Raw genomic sequence first — 19,078 nt, 5'->3', positions numbered from 1 at the left:
CTGGTTTTATCATATGCTTTGTTCTTCCTCCACAGGATGTTTCTTTGTTGTTTCTATGTTTAGTTTGATTTTAGTTTGTTTTTACTTAGCTATTTAGTTGTAATATGTCTTTGTTCTTTATTTATGAAGTTCTTTCTGTCAAAAAATAATAATAATAACAATCACTTATCCGACTCCCCCTAGCTTAGACGTTTGCTTATTCTCAAGCAAATAGTCGAATAAAGAAAAACGAAAATGCATGAATGGATAGACTTGATACCTTGCACAACAGACTTACTATAATAGAGTAATACATATCAATCATGGTGATTTCTTTACCATAATTATTGTAAGACAGCAGAAGTATTTTAGGAGCTCTCCAACATTTATCAATTCTGAAGCCAGACATACTATAACCAACCCTAGCCCAAAATCATTCAAACACCATGGAAAACAATTAATTTTCCAACGAAACTTTAGCAACGCATGACAAAATCAGAAAGATTAGCACTAAAAACCCCAAAATGTTGTGTTTCAGTAATAAGCATTACAAGGAGTAAAATTATCTCAATAAATCTTAAAACTCTTGCACATAAATAAGATTGACATATTTGACAAAAAAATGCCAAATAAAGGCCTACTCTACTGATCCATACAACGAACATTTCAATTAATTAAGCAAAAAAAAAAAAAAAAAAAAAAAACAAAACAAAACTATCTGCCAAAAGTTGTCCTCTCAGCAGTAAGCAAGTTGCGCCTTCAAGTTATGGTGAAGCAGATGAAAAAATTGATGTGGTCGTACACCCTGCAATTAATCAACGATTTCTTCTTCAACACCCACAACCTCTTCATATTCAACTTCCTTAGCTTCGTATTCCTCTTCTTCATCATCACTGACTTCACCGTCTCTAAGCTTTTCTCTCGCCAATTTCTCTTCTTCATGGTATTTCTTCCATTTGTTAACCCATGATTCCCATTCTTCCTTCAACAACCTCCTCTTCTCACGATCTTGTTCACTCAACAGCATGGACACATCTTGGTCTTCTGCTTCATATTTCTTGCTGTACTTCTTCAGGTTCTTTGAAATTTCCTCCTCCTTTTCTGGAGTCAACAAGGACGGTGGTCTGGGGCGCCATATAAACTGAGAAAGAAAATTAATTAGAAATAAAACTAAATAGTCCCAATATCTCATAATTAAGAATATACTAGTACATCTTATCACTGAAATAAACTTCATAGAAGTCTTATTTTTCATCCACTACCAAGCCCTCTATTAAATTGATAGTATGTTCAAAGATTTAAACATAATTAATATTAATAATTAAAAAACGGTAGCAATTTTTTTCCAGAGAGCAGATTTATAACAATCACATAGAGAATTTGCAACAATGGTTGCGACCTATAGGCTAGACTTATAGTAGTAATCTAGACATTGACACTGTAGGCTAGACTTGTAGTAGTAATCTGACTATACTCGAATTTCTACAAACCAGTCAAAACTACAAGACCAAAAGCATATATTCGATTCAAAGGAGCATCAAGACAGCACTTGCAATAATAACAAAACTTCCAAATCATATTTGGGGCCAAAGAGACAAAAGCAATATAACCATGCAACATTGACGTACACAACCTACGAAGCAAATAACAGAGCATCTTAATTTTGGAAAACCTAGTTAATAATAAGCCAAGTTGACAATGTCACAGAAGACAGGAGAAAACCAAACAACTCACACGTCTATCATGAACACATCACAATTCACTACCAAATATCACTAAATCAATTCAAAAGTATTAACCAAGTATTCACAGCCTATAGACAAGGCATCCTAATTTTCCCAACTGTCTAAATTTCAGAAGTCAATCTGTCATCTGAAGCAAGTTACTCAAGCTTTGTAATATTCAGTAGTTATCTTACCTGGAAGAAATGGTCCTTTAGTATTCGGTAAAGCAGTTTACCATTGAACGACCATATATGAAAGCCATTCTCCATCTCATGAACTGATGTAACAACAGTTGCAACATACCTAGCAAAAATTTAAGAAAAATTTAAATAATGCATGGAACAAAGCCTCAGATAAAAGTAAAGAAATGCAAGATATTGTATTATTATTGCTAGTGAAAAAACTCAAATAAACAATTTTTACCTTCCAGTAGGATCCCACTCAACGTCAGTACACATGAAATGCTCAGTTGTTGCCATAGTTTCAAGCTCATCAACATTGAAAAATTCAAGCTGCCCATTGAACCCCTTCAACCCTGCTAATATGATATATCGACCACTAGGTGACCAGTAAAGAGCATTTGCTTGCTTGCTTTTAAGAGTTGTCAGCTTAGAAACTCGGCTTGTGTGGTGAGCGGTCTTCATTGAGTAAAAACTTACATCGGGTCTAGGATTATCACCGTGAATTACAGCAAATCTATGGCCTTTGGGCTCCCATGCAAATGCAATGATTTTATCATTCTTATTTTCAAGCTCCAGGACTTCAATAGGTATGTCCCGTTCCTTGATCCGGAAAAGCTCAAAGCCTGTATATGTGCTTTTCTTGGTTTTTGTATACCGGTCAACTTTAACAGCAAGGTACTCTCCATTGCTTTGCCAATACATTTTGCAATCACTGACACTAAAAAGATTCTTCTGTCTGATTTCCACTTTGCTAGGTATCTGATACAAACACACCTGCAGAAAACAGAAACATTAGTAGATGACAACTGCCTAAACAACAAACTAATGATACATCTTAAGCTACCCAATACTGCCTAAACCCCTTCACACGGACACCAATTTATACAGGCAACGGAAGCAGATAAAAACATGGGACTTACCTTAGCTGGTTGGTTTCCAAGCTCTGGAACAAAAAGTGCCAAAATCGGATCTGTAGGAGACCAACTGAAGTCCATAACATTTTCTACTTTAATGGACTTCTTGTCTATTAGACTAAACGTCTCAGTTTCATACACAGACACAACATTCTTCCCAATTCTGGCAAAATATTTGTCATCCCTGCCACCAGCCCATCTGAACACCCAAAAGAAACATCCATATAAGAAAATATATAATGATGTACACTGGATTCAAGTTGAAGTCAAAGGTCATTACTTGAATATAGGCCAATTGACCCCAGTCAAACCACCAGTTCCACCAACTGCAAACTCATCAGCACTTCCTTTGAAGTCTCTCCTCACCTTTCCCGTTCTTACATCAAAGATATTGATTACAACCCTCTGACACATGCACAAAGTTAGGTCAGTAACATCCATGTTTCAACATATTAAAGCTTAATAGTAAAGCAAATATAGGGTTTGGTGAAATGCAAAAACACCTACATGTGTGTCACGTGGGTTGCTTGGTTCCTGGCTGCTGTAAGTAACGAGGTAGTTTTCTCCAGGAGAAAAGTCAATAAACTTAACCTACAGTGGAATCAAAAATTAAAATCCTTAGGAAAATAATCAATTTATTAAACCTCAAGCACGATACAGCTATAGGTTAGAAGCAAACCATATTATGAGCATAACGTTGTATGCGATTAAAAGATGAGGCCCCACCCCAGACAGCAGCTCCTTGACGGTGGACAGTAGCCAAATAAGTTCCCAAAGGTGACCATTGAACAAAACCTTCGGTCCAACACTGCATATATTACAAAAGAAATTTCAAATATGTTCAATAAACAAATCAAAACAAAGCTCATACATGTATATGTCAGTGAAAGAAAGTCAAGATAAAAACTTTAGCTTCATAACAACTAGAGGGAAGAAAATACAATTTGTATAGAGGAACAGGAAGAAAAAGTTTAATAAAACATACAGGTCGCTTATAAACGGGATCAGGCTTCATGTGTCTAGCATCATTCCATAAGACCTCAGTATCTTGGCCAGCACGAATAACAAATTGATCACGAGCTTTCGAATCAGTGAGCCAATGATGTAGGTTTTCCTGCAAGGTCATGGAAGCAGAGTAAGCATAAAAGTGGATTACAAAAGCAACTCACTTCATTCCAAATTATGAGTCTGAGCCACCAGAATGCATCACAACAACTTATTAGAAGTTTGGCATTCTAAGGAAGCAGTGTAAAGACTAAAGAGTGCCCTAGATGAATACCCAAGGTACAATAAAAGAGAGAGAACCGAAAGCTGTCTAGCATGAAAACACAAACAGAGAAGAAAAAAAAAATGGAAGAAAAACAACATTTCAAAAAGTAGGCAACAAATTAATGGCTACATACAACTTGTATGATACAAGAATATCTGAAATAATTTATGAGTCATTCTTCAAACTTTTCACCCCAATCCTCCAAAAACAACAATCCTTTTATTTCATACATGTAATGCGGAATTAAGCATTAAACAACTCATTCTAAATTAAGCAAAAACAGCAACTGAAATTTTGCTTGTCACATCTTTCAAAGAGCCATCTAAACTCCTCATGAGTAAACAGTAACACATCCCTCATATTCGAACATAGTTGAATTCGAACACAGTTGATATGTAATCGTCCACCATATTCATTTATAATTTACTACCAAAATTTCACTAGCAAAGCAATCACTAATAGTTTAGAGAACTAAATTACCCTACAAACATACAAACACGCGAAATCAATTTCAAAAGTAATCAAATTTACCGTAGGAGTATACGGCTTCGTTTCGGGGGGAGCCCACTCATCAGGAACATTCATAAACTTCTCAATTTCATCAAACAAATTGACTGCAAAGATATGAGACTTATCCAATTTATACCCATGAGTTTTCTCCTTCGCAAGTTCAGCTTCCTATCATGGAGAATCCCAAATAACAACATCATCAAACAAATTTCATCAAAATTCAACCAAATTGAACAGAAAAAATTAAATTAAAAATATTAACCTGAGGTGTGTTAAACTCAATGAAGCAGTAACCTAGGGTTTTCCCAGTTGAAGGATCAACCGGCATCCAAAACCCATCATCCTTAATCACACCAATTTGACTGTAAATTTTACGAATAACACTTTCCAATTTATCGAATTTCTCCTTCGGAACTTGCGGAAGATGATCAACCACAATAATATTCGAAAACCCAATGTCGAAATCTGAGTTTTCTTCTTCTCTAAGATCTTCATCATCACTGCTCCAAATTCAAAACTCAAAAATTATTGAAATCGAATTCAAAAAACTGATTAAAGGAAGAACCTTTACACCCAAAAAGAAGAAATTAAACAACCTTATGATGCCGAAATCTTCGCCGGGAGGAAGACGAACATTGTCCCAGTCGATTTGGGAGAGATCGACGTTGAGGCGAGCTGCCATTGCATCAATTTCCACCGTCATGGTGGCTGAGTGCAGTTGTTGTTCTTCTTCGAATTCGCCCTTTTTCTCTTTCCTTTATTGTTCTGCTTCTGTTTGTTGGTCTGGTAAAATTAGGGTTTTGGTGTGCGGAGTAGAGCAGGAGAGTAAATTGGGATTGGATGGAATTAGAGTTTTATTGGGCTTAGGCCTCTATGAGAGTATGAGTCGGTTCAACTTTGATCTAGAATCGGATACCCCGTATGAGTTTTATATACAATCGGTTTACAATAAGACCATCTCTAATTGTGAGACACAAGTTTGAGTATTGAAATACAAAATGAGTTGTTTTTTACCTTTAATGGTGATACCATATCCACTTCTCAATTTAACAACCCATGTAAAGTCTAATTTCCCAATGGTAAGACTCTCTAAAAATATACAAATGTCACTTTCAATTTATAGCCCACCAAATCCATTTCTTTTTTAAATCAATATAAGATTAAAAAAAAAGAGTAAAACTTAAATAAATTACAAAATATATAAGAATATTGACAATGACCCTATACTTTTTGTCAAATGAGACTCAAAATTGAGTATCTAAACTTAGCAACTTTCTTTTGGAGCTGCTAATTTTAGATACCAACTTATTGGTATACATTGCAAAAAATATTCTCTCTCTATCTCCTAAAAATACTTACTTGAGTTTCACCATTGAAGAGCGTCTAATACTTGTATACTAGAATACTACAGTACTTGTGTTTTTATTGAATTAGGAATCAATTTGGAATAAATTAATTATTCAGGCTCTATTAAGTTCATCCTATTTTAGTTATCTAATCTGATTTGAACTTGTATCTTATTTTTGTTTTTCTATGTAGCTGGTCACACCATATGGCTAGGGTTACTTATTCTAAGGTTACTTAGTCGGTTAACGAGTTTTTTTGTGAGAGTAACCCCGATCGACCGAATAACCCCAGACCGAGTATTCCCAGAATAAGTAACCCTTTAATAAGTAACCTAGAACTGATCAAAATCGGGTCGGGCCGGATTTTAAAATTTTTTGAGTGGGTTTAAAAAAGTAATTTTATACAATTTTAGTGTTTTTTTTCCGGCGTGAAAATGGCCCGAAAAACCCGCACGACCAGGCTAGTTTGGGCGGGTTTGGGCACATAGTTTTTGACCCGACTCGGGTCGAAAAGTGGACATATTTTTATACCTTGACCCGGCCTGACTCGCCCAATGATCACCACTACAGTAACCCTGACCACACAGTATGGTCATCCACATATGAAAATTTGCGTATTTTTTTATCTGATCTAATTCTCTTATTTGATCAAATTTTGACCTGTGCTAATCTAAAGAAGACACGTCAAATTTGGTTTTGTTAAATTTTTAACAATGTCCATTTTATTGAAATATAATTTTTATAATTTTTTCATTACGAAATTTATACTTAGCGATAAAAAAATCGCTCATCAAACGATAAAGTATATTAAGGGTCTGTTCTCTTCAGCTTAATTTCAATTCAGTTCAACTCCTAATTTCCTTCTCTCATAAACAATTCATTTCAGCTCTATTCAGTTCAGCTACAAAGCCTACAATCAGTTTAGTTCAGCTCTAATCACTTCAGCTCAGTTCAGTAAATCATAATAGACCCTTAGAATTCATTTTTTTTTCTGATATGATTTGTTTTAAACTTATTTTTTCTGATTTGAAATAAGTAATAATGTGCTCAAATAAGGTGAAATAAACTTGGTTTAACTTGATTGTTTTAATGAAAAAGGGCAATGTGATAAGTTTTATAAAAGTAATTTATTCACTATCACTGTATGAAATTTTAATTATTTTTCTCACTTACATAAATGAACTATGTCAATAAAGCATATACAAGCATAATTTTTATTTATATCAAGGTAACTTTTATTTCTTTTGGGTTAAGGGCCTGTTCATATTTACTGAACTGAGCTGAACTGAACTGAACTGAACTGATTGGAGCTGAACTGAACTGAACTGAACTGATTGGAACTGAACTGAACTGAACTGAACTGATTGGAACTGAACTAAACTGAACTGAACTGAATTAAGCTGAAATGAATATTTTATGTGAGAGGGAAATTAAGAGCTGAACTGAACTGAACTGAACTGATTGGAACTGAACTGAACTGAACTGATTGGAACTGAACTGAACTGAACTGATTGGAGCTGAACTGAACTGAACTGAACTGAAATTAAGTAAATATGAACAGGCCCTAATCTTTGATCATTTTAAGACAGCTTAGCGGATGTACAATGTTTAATATACATTCGATTATTTTAAACATTTGTGTTTTTTTTTAAGTGTTGTACTTTCAATTTTGGCAAACTAGTCTACTTTAATGTTATATCTCTTTCTCTGATCTCATGCTCCTCACTTAGGCTCGGTCATGCTCACGTTAAAAATAACAATATGGAGTATTCACTAAAAAGAATGTTAGTTTAGTAAAAATAAGATCAATTCAATATAAGCAATTTCAGTTCAGTAAAAATCAGTAATTTTAAAAAGAAATATAATAGAGAATTAGTAAAAAAAAAAAATTCAAAGAAAAATTAATTTGAGTCTAAAAATAATTTCAATTTTGAAAAAAATAAGGTGAAATGAATAGGCTTTAATCATACTACTTTTTTTTGTACTTGGGTATTATTTTTAGCCCTCTCACATATCTTTTTTTCCAATAAAATTTTAAACCTATTGTCTTTAAAAAAAAAAAAATCTCCCTCACATCTCTTACTTATCAATAAAAAAAAGTTGGAAATCGTTCGGAGGTGCATGAAATGCTCCAAAGACAACATGGCTATGTCCGATTTATAAAGTATGCTTACCAATCGAGCATTGACCAAATTCTCTAGATACATTCCTTGAATTTCCAACAACTTCTACAATGGGCTTGTTTGGTAAATGGCTTTTCATTGGCATTTTAATTGCCTTTTGGCTTTTTCATTTGGTCAAACATCCAAAATTTGTGTTTGGTAAATGGCCTTTTCAACCAACTGAAAAGCTGGCTTTTAAGCCAAAATGAAAAAGCTACTTGATGTGTTCATTTTATATATATATTTATCCCCGTCCTTTGGTCGTAATTAGTAGTGTTTTTGGCTCCTACGAGCCACTTTTATTACTAATTTGTGTTTTCCAGTATTTTGGTAGTTTTGCTTGAGTTTTGTAGGAATTTGCGTACTTGGAGCATTTTCCCGGGTTTTTCGAGGAGCATCTACAAGTATTGAAAGACCGCGACCACGTTCGATAGCCCAAGACCGATTGGAGGTAGCAAATCGGTGACTAAGGGCTCAGTTTTGGAAATATGAGGCGTTTGGGCCAAGTTGGGGAGCCCAAGGAAGAGCCTCGAGGCCCAAGAAGCCTCGCCCGGACCACTAGAGCAGGGCGCGTGTTTTCTTTAGGGAGTTTAGTTTTCCGTTTTACTTTTGTTTTAGCGGAAATCTTCTTGCTTAGTATTAATGCAATTTTAGGAGACAAAATTGGGGACTTCTTGATAATTCTCTTACTCTAGTTTTTATTCTCTTCCTTCTCTCTACTCAACTTTCTCTCTCTAGACTTTTATTCTCTTTCTTGTTCCTCAACTCTATTGTAATTCCGCCGTCTTGGTACGATTTCTCTCTTAATTAATCTCAGTATTTTATTCATTCTATTTTTCTTTCATGTTTTGTTTAATTATTATGTTTTGCTTAATTTTAATTATGTCTGAGTAGTTTTCCTTCTAGGGTTTTTGGGGATCTAATAAATAATATGAAAGGGTAATTTTATGATTGTTGATCATTAATGTTTAATTGATTTCCTATTGATTGTTTATTTGCTATGCAATTAGATTTGGCCAGGTTTAATTGTATGAGTTTAGCAATATTGATTCGAGATTCGAGAGATGAGAATTGATGTTTAGGCTTAGTTTCGATAGGCAGATTAATTTATAAATGGTTAGGTCGAGATTCGAGAGATGAGATTTAATACCGGTAAATTAATTCTGTAATTGTAATACGTAGCGAAAGCCCTTTATGATCTGATTAATTAATGCATTGATGATTGATTATTGTGTTTTACCCTGGAATATTGTTTATTAGTGAACCTATGCCCTAGGCTTTATTATTATTGATTTCTTCCTTAATTATTCTCTTTACTCATAATCTTCGTAGTATAGTTTATAATCACAACAAATATTGGTTACTTTAATAATTTGGATTATAATAATTAATTAGGAATAGAAAGACCAGTTTCCCTGTGGATTCGACCCTACTTCCCTATCTACTTTAGTTAGAGGACTTAGGTAATTACTTTTGATTAGGTGATACGACTTTAGCTTGTCAAAATTTGGCGCCGTTGCCGGGGAAACGGTTTTATTTTTATTTCTAATTGTTTTTGTAGTTTAGATTATTTTTCCCTTTTGCCTCAAAGGACATTAGTTCCTTGAGGTACTTCTAATATCTGTCTTTTTAGTTCTTTGTTTATGCCCAGGTGTTCCAGATCAGGTTACATTCCATTCGATCCTGAGATCGAACGCTCGTTTCATAGACAGAAGAATTTCTACAGGCAGATCTCAGCAGACTCTGGGAGTAATAATATTCCTAGAAATCCATTACCTACTTCTAGTGATTCAGAGCATTCTTCTGATTCAGAACTAGAGATGGGTACACCACCACCACCTCCACCTCGCAAGCTTAGCGATTATTCGCAACCATCGCTGACGGATTTTCCACATCTTTCTCCTACGCCCGACCTCGAGGGAGTCCAGTTCGAGATCAAGCCCCAGTTCATAACGATGATAGAAAGAAAGCAATTCAGTGGAGCAAAGGGTGAAGATCCTAATCTTCACATTGCAGATTTCTGTCAATACTGCAATACTATTAGGCAGAATGGGGTAACGCAGGATCGAATCAGGGAGATTCTTTTTCCCTTTTCTTTATGTGGAAAAGCTAAATTATGGTTTAATGGTTTGAATAGAGCTGCACTTGGTATTACTAATTGGGAGACTCTTGCGTTGAATTTTTATAATAAATATTACCCTGCAGAGAAAACAGCCTTATTGAGAAGCGCTATCCAGAATTTTGCCCAAGAGGCAGATGAAGCATTATATGAAGCTTGGGAAAGATTCAAGGATCTGCAAAGGGAGTGTCCCCACCACAATTTGGCGAAGTGGCAGTTGATTCAAGCTTTTTACAATGGTTTAGGAAATGCATCTAGGACAATTTTAGATTCCGCAGCTAGCAGTAGATTTATGAATTTAAATGTTGATGATGCAGGTCAGGTTATTGAAGATATGGCAATCCATAATTCCCAATATGGGAATGCTAGAGGTTTTGCTAACAAGGGCAAGCATCATGTTGATTCAGTCACTTTATTGCAAGCCCAGCTTACTTCTATTTGTCAGAAACTAGATAATCTTACTACTAACAATCCTAATTCTGTTGCTAATGTTTCTGCTGTTTCTAATAATGCTAATGATGTTTTCTGTGAAAATTGTGGAAGTGTAGGTCATTTTGAACAATATTGTAGGAGTTCAATGGAGCAAGTTAATGCTTTCCAAACTTACAAGCAAAATAACCCATACTCCAATTCCTACAATCCTGGCTACCGGAACCATCCCTACCTATCTTACCGTAGCACCAATGTTCAAAATCCTCCACCTCCACAACAACCACAACAAGCACCCCCTCCACAGCAGAAATATTACCATCCTCATGCTAATCAGAAACCCCCATCACAGCCCCCTACTACATCTTCTGACCCTGCTTTATCAGAAATTAGGGCAATGCTGACCAACATGCAAAAACATATGGAGAGTAGAGACCAACAGATTGACTCTATTATAGCCCATAATAAAGTCATGGACACCCAAATAGCACAATTGTCCTCTACCCTTCAATCTCGTCAGCAGGGAGCTCTACCAGCGCAGGGAATTCAACCTACGGATCATGCAAATGCAATCACCCTAAGGAGTGGTTCACACTACGATGGGCCCCAGATGCCCAAAGAGGATGAACCTGAATTATCTAATATTGCTAATCCTGATTCCGTTGTACCAATTTCCCCTGCAGGGCTGCAGGGTAAAATTCCTGATGCTAATATTTTTGATGATTCATTGCAGGGTACAACCCCAGGGAAGGATGTACCCCAGGGGAAGAGTAGGGAAGCACCACCAGTTATCAAATTACCATTCCCTAATCGCCAACTAAAGACTAAGTTGGACAAGCAGTTTGGTAAGTTTCTGGAGGTTGTTAAAAATTTGCAGGTAACGGTTCCTTTTACTGAACTTATTACACAGGTTCCTGCATATGCTAAATTTATGAAAGATATTTTGACTAGGAAGAGGGCCTTTAATGAGGTAGAAACTGTAGCTTTTACTGAGGAGTGTAGTGCATTGTTACAAAATAAATCTCCTCCTAAATTAAAGGATCCTGGTAGTTTTTCTATCCCTTGTCATATTGGTAATGTCTTCATAGATAAAGCATTATGTGATTTGGGTGCTTCTGTTAGTGTAATGCCATCGTCTGTTTGTGCTAAATTAAATATGGGTGATTTAAAAATTACTAATATCACTTTGCAAATGGCAGACCGTTCTGTTAAATATCCCCTAGGTATTTTAGAGGACGTCCCTGTTAGAGTTGGTAAATTTTTCATCCCTGTTGATTTTGTTGTATTGGACATGGCTGAGGACACACAAATACCCATTATATTAGGTAGGCCTTTTCTCCATACTGCAGGAGCCATTATAGATGTTAAAAATGGTAAACTAACCCTATCTGTTGGTGATGATAATATTACTTTTAATTTAGGGAAGGTTTTAAAAGGTCCTATGCTTGAGGAAAACTGTTGTTTGATTGATGTTATAGATATAATGGATGATATTTGTGATGATAGCTTGACACAGATTCTTGCAAGGGATCCCTTGGAAGAAATACTTTGCGGTCATTTGTCTGCAGATGATGCGAGCATCTGGAGCAAGGAAGTGGATATTATTGAGAAAGCACTTGCCATGGAAGAACTTGATGACAAAGAAAATAAGAAGGTAGTAAAATTAGTTCAGGAATCGAAACCTGTAGAGGTAAAGAAACCTGAACTAAAACCTCTCCCTTCTCATTTAAAATATGTTTTTCTTGATAAGCAGGAAATGCACCCTGTGATCATTAGTACTGCACTTGATGACCCACAAACTTCCCAACTTCTAGAGGTTCTCCGAACCCACAAAAGGGCAATAGGGTACAGTATTGATGATCTCAAGGGTATAAGCCCAGATTTTTGTATGCACAGGATACACCTAGAGGACAACTACAAGCCCTGCATTCAACCCCAGAGGAGGTTGAATCCTAATATGCAAGAGGTGGTCAAGAAAGAGGTTATGAAATTACTTGATGCAGGTATTATCTATCCTATTTCTGACTCCAAATGGGTAAGTCTTGTACAAGTGGTTCCTAAGAAGGGTGGGATGACCGTTATTAAAAATGATAAAAATGAATTAATTCCCACTAGAACTGTTACAGGGTGGCGTATGTGCATTGATTATCGTAGATTAAATGTCGCCACTAAAAAGGACCATTTCCCTCTCCCCTTTATTGATCAAATGCTTGAGAGGTTAGCTAACCATAAGTTCTTTTGCTATCTGGATGGGTATTCAGGATTTTTCCAAATTCCGATCCACCCTGAAGATCAGGAAAAGACAACATTTACATGCCCTTATGGCACTTTTGCATATCGTAGAATGCCTTTTGGTTTGTGTAATGCACCTGCTACTTTTCAACGTTGCATGATGAGCATTTTTTCTGATTTCATAGAGTCTATCATGGAAGTCTTTATGGATGATTTTAGTGTCTATGGTTCTTCATTTGATTCATGTCTAATAAATTTAGCTAAAATCCTTAAAAGATGTGAAGAATGCAACTTGGTTTTAAATTGGGAGAAGTGTCACTTTATGGTGACGGAGGGAGTAGTCCTAGGTCATATTGTATCTGATAAGGGCATACAGGTAGATAAAGCTAAAATTTCAGTGATTGAGCAATTACCTCCCCCAATTAATGTTAAGGGAGTTAGGAGTTTCTTGGGTCATGCGGGGTTTTATCGCCGTTTTATCAAAGATTTTTCTAAAATTGCCAAACCACTGACTCAGCTTTTACTTAAGGATGCCCCTTTTATTTTTACTGATGAGTGTCTTGAGTCTTTCAACAGGATTAAGCAGGCTTTGATATCGGCACCCATCATATGTGCTCCCGATTGGAATCTTCCTTTCGAGATCATGTGTGATGCAAGCGATTTTGCTCTAGGAGCCGTGCTTGGACAGAGGAAGGACAAAGTTTTACATGCTATCTACTATGCTAGTAAAACTTTGGATGAGGCTCAAGTCAACTATGCCACTACGGAGAAGGAGTTTTTAGCTGTCATTTATGCTTTAGAAAAATTTAGATCATATCTAGTTGGTTCTAAAGTTATTGTTTTTACTGACCATGCAGCTTTAAAGTACCTGATAGCCAAAGCTGAATCAAAACCTAGGCTACTCCGGTGGGTTCTCTTGCTCCAGGACTTCAACATTGAAATAAGGGATAAAAAGGGTGCAGAGAACGCTGTGGCAGATCACTTGTCACGAATCAGGTATGATGAGGGTAAGGATTTTCTCCCTATAGATGATTCATTCCCTGATGACAACCTGTATGCAGTTGTAGAGCAACACCCCTGGTACGCCGATTTTGCAAATTATTTAGTGGGTGGTACTCTACCTCTTGACTTGTCCTACCAACAAAAAAAGAAATTCCTGTATGATGTCAAACATTATTTTTGGGATGATCCCTTTTTGTTTCGCGAGTGTGCAGATGGATTATTTCGCAGGTGTGTCCCAGAATGGGAGGTACATGGTATTCTCACTAGCTGCCACACTTCACCTTATGGAGGACATCATGGTCCCTCTAAAACAGTGGCCAAGATAAACGAGTCAGGATTCTATTGGCCCACCATGTTCAAGGATGCTAACATTTTTGTGCAGGCTTGTGACTCTTGCCAGAGGACCGGCAACATTTCGCGGCGGCACGAGATGCCTCAAACTGGGATTTTGGAAGTAGAAATTTTTGATGTTTGGGGTGTTGATTACATGGGACCGTTCCCTTCCTCTAGAGGGAACCGTTATATACTAGTCGCCGTAGATTATGTATCCAAGTGGGTAGAAGCCATTGCCACTCCTACCAATGATGCCAAGGTGGTCCATAGGCTTTTCAAGAAAACTATTTTTCCTAGATTTGGAGTGCCTAGAGCCATAATTAGTGACGGAGGATCCCACTTTCATGAGCGGAAGTTAGATACCCTCCTAAAGAAGTATGGTGTTTACCATAGGACAGGGCTAGCCTACCATCCCCAAACTAGTGGCCAAGTCGAAGTGTCTAATCGCGAGATTAAGGTCATCTTAGAAAAGGTGGTAGCAAAATCTAGGAAAGATTGGAGCGATAAGTTGGATGACACCCTTTGGGCATATAGAACCGCATTTAAGACCCCTATAGGTACCACTCCCTATAGACTTGTGTATGGTAAAGCATGTCATCTTCCGGTGGAGTTAGAGTACAAGGCATATTGGGCTATTAAAGAGCTCAATTTGGACGCTAAGCTAGCGGGAGAAAAGAGGCTTCTACAACTTAACCAGCTTGATGAGTTTAGGTTGATGGCCTATGATAGTGCGCGAGTCTACAAGGAGAAGACTAGGAGATGGCACGACAAGATGATCTTTCCGAGAGAATTCAAAGAGGGTGACAAGGTGTTGTTGTTCAACTCCAGGCTTAAACTTTTCCCAGGAAAGTTGAAGTCAAGGTGGTCGGGTCCTTTCACAGTGAAAAGGGCCAACAAGTTCGGTTTTGTAGAGTTGTTTGACGAGCATGGTAACGAGTTCAAGGTAAATGGTCAGAGGCTTAAGATATATCACGAAGGGGCTACAATTGGTGCAGTTGAACTACTACACCTAACTAGTTCCAGTTCACCTTGAGAAAACTATGGTAAGTAGGTCGTGCGGGACCTAGATAAACCAGCGCTTTGCGGGAGGCAACCCGTATTTTATTTGTTTTTATTTTTGTTTTTCTTCTTTTTCTTATGAGAGGAGAGAGGAGGGAATTTAATGAGTTTTACGAGTTTTTTGGTACAGTTTACAGGAAAAGAGTTAGCCAAATTTGAAGAAAGTAGAATCGTCAAACCTTACTCTCGGGCCCGGCCGGGCGGAGTTTCGCCCGACCGGGCGCGAGAGTTGACGTATACGGGCATTTATTTGGCCCGGACGGGCGGAGCTTCGCCCGACCGGGCGCGAGAGTTGGCTTCGAATTTGTTTAATAATCTCCCGACCGGGCGCGAGAAGAAACTTTGGAGAAGAATTGATTGCCCGACCGGGCGGTATTGGCGCCCGACCGGGCGCGATTGGAAAAAACAGATCGCCCGACCGGGCGAACGTCCGCCCGACCGGGCGCGACAATCTCACCGTCTTTCTTTTCTTTATTCTTCTCCTTTCTTCTTCTTCTTTCCTTCATTTTCTTTCTTTTCCTTCACTTTCTCTCTCTAAAACTCTTATTTTTCTCTGACTTCTCTCTAAGATTTCTCCTTCATCTCTTACCCAAATCCAAAACTTTTCACATATTTTTACTCCTCTCTTCATCCTCTACACTCCTACATCAAAAAATTTCAAACTCCACAAAATTTAATTTTTGACCACTCATAATAGCGGCTAAAAGGGCGAGGAATTTTCTCGGGGGAAGCTCAAGCGGGTCATCCCAACAATATGACCCGGCTCTTCAACTCGTTCAGTGGCCGACGATCAAGATCGCGACGGCGGAGCAACGGGAGAAATTGGAGGTGCTCTACGGACGAGAGGTAATTCCCTCACGGTGGTTACACCGTCCCACTTTAGAGGCTTTAGGTATTTATGGCTTTGTTAAGAGATTTTTGAATGATATTGGTATGCGCAAATTTGTGGATATGCATTATTCGACATACCGTGAATTAACCTGTGAATTCTTGTCATCTCTTGTTATTCAAAACCATAAAAGTGGTCCAAAATTAATTTTTAGGCTTAACAATAAAAACATCACTCTTTCTTTTGCGGAATTTTGTAAATTGTTTGAACTGGAACCGGAATTAAACAGACAATGGCATGCTGAGTTTAAAATGGAGGATGTGTATTTAGCTTTGACTGGTATTCCTCATGTTTTTGCACAACATGCTAGTGCTAGGCCTATCCACCACCCCGTCCCTAAAATGTGGCAAAGATTTGCCGGTGTATGTTTCCTAGGTAGGAATGAACCCCATAACTGTCAGACCAATGAACTAGCTGTAATTGGCCATTACATGTTTGGGTATGAGAAATTGAACATAGCCCGGTATATCATCCACCACCTAGGTAGGCATGCTACGGCCAGCAACCACCACACTACCCCCATCCGTCTTGGTGGCCTTATCACTAGGATAGCCATCAAGAAGGCTGGTTTTGTAGAGAGTGGACCCCACCGGATGACTAACATGGGACCCGACACCTACATGACCTCTAGGTACCTTGAGGAGCTTGGGTGGTTGCGGGTAGACGAGAACCAGGTCACCCATTGGTGCATTAGGACAGGGACTGAACAACCCTTGCCCATTTTTCCTTTGCCCAACCCAGACCTGACCGCCTTTCCCCCAGGGCAAGAGTCCTACACTTATGCCCTGTTAGTTGCCCATGCTAGGGGTGAGGATCCACAGCAGGCCCAGGCCCAACCACAGCTTGTAGTTCAACCCATTCCACAGCCACCATCACCACCCCGACAGTCCCATTCCGTCCCTCACGGTGACTCTGACCCAGTTTGGGACTTGCAGAGTATTGGCTAGGCCATAGGTCGCATAGAGCAGACCCAGACCGAGTTCAGACAGATGATTGGTTCTGTCGACCAGAGGCTAGGCTACCTAGAGAGGAACCAGGGTAGGGGACTCTACCCCATTTATGATGATTATGCTCGTCGGGGCAACATTCCCGACGATGCTGTTTACCCAGACTGGTTCTAGCCCCCACCTCAGGGATACGATAGGGATCCCACTGCCCATGGTATTTACACAGACTATTCCTCGTTCCATGGGTACGGCCAGGACATTCCTTTTGGGGGACCGCCGGGGGGGACTTTTCAAGCTAACTATTTTGGTGGTAGCTCTTTTGGTGCAGATGGCGCAAGTTCCAGTGGTGGAGCAGGTGGGTCCTCTCGGATGGACCAGGATGAGGATGAGTAGCCAGCTGGGCTACTTTCGAGCCAATGAGGACATTGTCCGATCTTGGCTTGGGGGAGATTTTTGGATTTGGTATATTTTTTTTTTCTTCTTCCTTTTTCTTTATTTTTGTTTATTTTTGGTGTGTTTTGTTAGTTTAGATTTTTTTGCTTTGTAGATTAGTTTATTGCTTTCCTTATATGAAAAATACAAAAAAAATTGAAAAAATAAAAAAAAATAAAAAAAATACGAACCAATGAACTGTAAATCATGCTTCCCTGTGCCCCATACTTGAAAAAAATTGTTTTGATTCTTGGTATTTGATTTTGAGCATTATGGATTAGTTGATCATGATTTGAAGTTTAGTTACTTGGATTCCTAAACATGCGTCAATTTTGTCCAACTACTTGTGAATATAGTGCTTGACTAGTTGATTTGGTTAGGAATGTGTGATTAGTTCCTGGTATGTCAATGAATTTGAGTATTGGTTTGCAACGATGAGTAGTGTTTCATAACTCACTATTATGCGCATGTGGAGGACGAAGGCATTCGTTCTTTTAGGTAGCCTTCAGATTTATTTAGATACATTTGTTCCCTTCTTGCTACCCATGTTGTTGCCTTGACTTTTTATTGTTTTTAGCCACATTACAAGTCATGTCTGCCCCATTGGTTACTAGTCCCAAGCTTGGCTTGGGGGAGCTATTAGTGAGTGAGGTGAGGGAGTTTGTAGTGTGCACATTATTTGCACAATTTGGGTGGGTTTGAGAAGTTATTTGTTCTTGATCATATTTTTATTTTGATGAGTTTTATTGTGTATATATTTGAAAAATAAAAGTGTGATGAAAAGGAAAAAAAAGAAAAAAAAGAAGTTCAAGAAAAAAATGAGAAAGTGAACTTCTGAAAAAAAATGAAAAAAAGAGCAAAAGAGAAGAAAAAAATGTTTCATGTTCAAATTATCTAAGTGAAGGTTTATCAAAAGAGAAGAAAGAAAAAATTGAGTTTCATTGTAAATATTTGAGTTTGATTTTGTTTATTCGCTCTAGTTTATATTATCATATTTTTATGAGTGAATTTTGTAAGTATTGAGTTTGGTTTTTATGATTGGAGTATATTTGGTGGATTTGTGTTGGAGTTAGTTTTGTTGGAGATGTGTATGATCATTATATTTGGTCATGGGTTTATTAGGATATGGCTCCCTTTTAGCAAGGCTTTTCTCTCACATATTCCCAAATTTATCTTACCCTTTACCCTAGCCTTACATTACAAGCTTTAAAGACCTTCCGACCTTGTGCATAGAGTTGTGTAAATGTGAAAGTGTTGTTTATCAATGCAAGTTATGATTTGACATATTCCGAGTCGACTATAGGGTTGAGTGTATGTCTTTTCAAACACACGAGTGTTGTGAGTTTGGGAGGGCACTGTTCACATTAAAGGGGTTGGGATGGAGAGCGATCGAGTACATCTTTTACTCGCCACATAAATGAGAGTTGAGTGTGTGAGCACTAGTCTTGAATTCTATATGCTCTTGTGGTTTGCTCTATTTGACAATTGTTGGGGAGGAAGGGCGATTAGATGGATAGGATTGGTTGGTTTTGAAGCATGCTCACTTGAT

At 37.8% G+C, this 19,078-nt stretch overlaps 1 protein-coding gene across 1 annotated transcript; it reads right to left on the bottom strand.

Moving 5' to 3' along the window:
• Positions 1-474: 474 nt before the first annotated feature.
• LOC145574649 (eukaryotic translation initiation factor 3 subunit B-like) lies at positions 475-5,402 on the bottom strand. The gene is made up of 11 exons (XM_081632487.1): positions 5,176-5,402; positions 4,842-5,079; positions 4,601-4,747; positions 3,785-3,913; positions 3,479-3,607; positions 3,307-3,390; positions 3,080-3,204; positions 2,806-2,998; positions 2,127-2,659; positions 1,898-2,006; positions 475-1,120 (listed from the first exon to the last, which is right to left on the bottom strand). The coding sequence occupies exons 1-11, from the start codon at positions 5,280-5,282 to the stop codon at positions 791-793; spliced, it is 2,124 nt and encodes a 707-aa protein (XP_081488613.1). The 5' UTR covers positions 5,283-5,402; the 3' UTR covers positions 475-790.
• Positions 5,403-19,078: the final 13,676 nt, after the last annotated feature.

Source organism: Chenopodium album, chromosome 13, assembly GCF_948465745.1.
Source record: "Chenopodium album chromosome 13, dcCheAlbu1.1, whole genome shotgun sequence".
NCBI classification, from domain to species: Eukaryota; Viridiplantae; Streptophyta; class Magnoliopsida; order Caryophyllales; family Amaranthaceae; genus Chenopodium; species Chenopodium album.
Note: the sequence above shows the minus strand (reverse complement) of the source record. Positions and strands in the feature narration are given on the sequence as shown.

Coding starts and splice junctions, on each gene's coding strand:
- LOC145574649 (XM_081632487.1), bottom strand. CDS start 5,282: ATGACGGTGGAAATTGATGCAATGGCAGCTCGCCTCAACGTCGATCTC. Junction 3,205..3,306: donor GCAACCCACGTGACACACAT/GTAGGTGTTTTT, acceptor TGCATGTGTCAG/AGGGTTGTAATCAATATCTT. Junction 1,121..1,897: donor TAAAGGACCATTTCTTCCAG/GTAAGATAACTA, acceptor TTTCTTTCTCAG/TTTATATGGCGCCCCAGACC.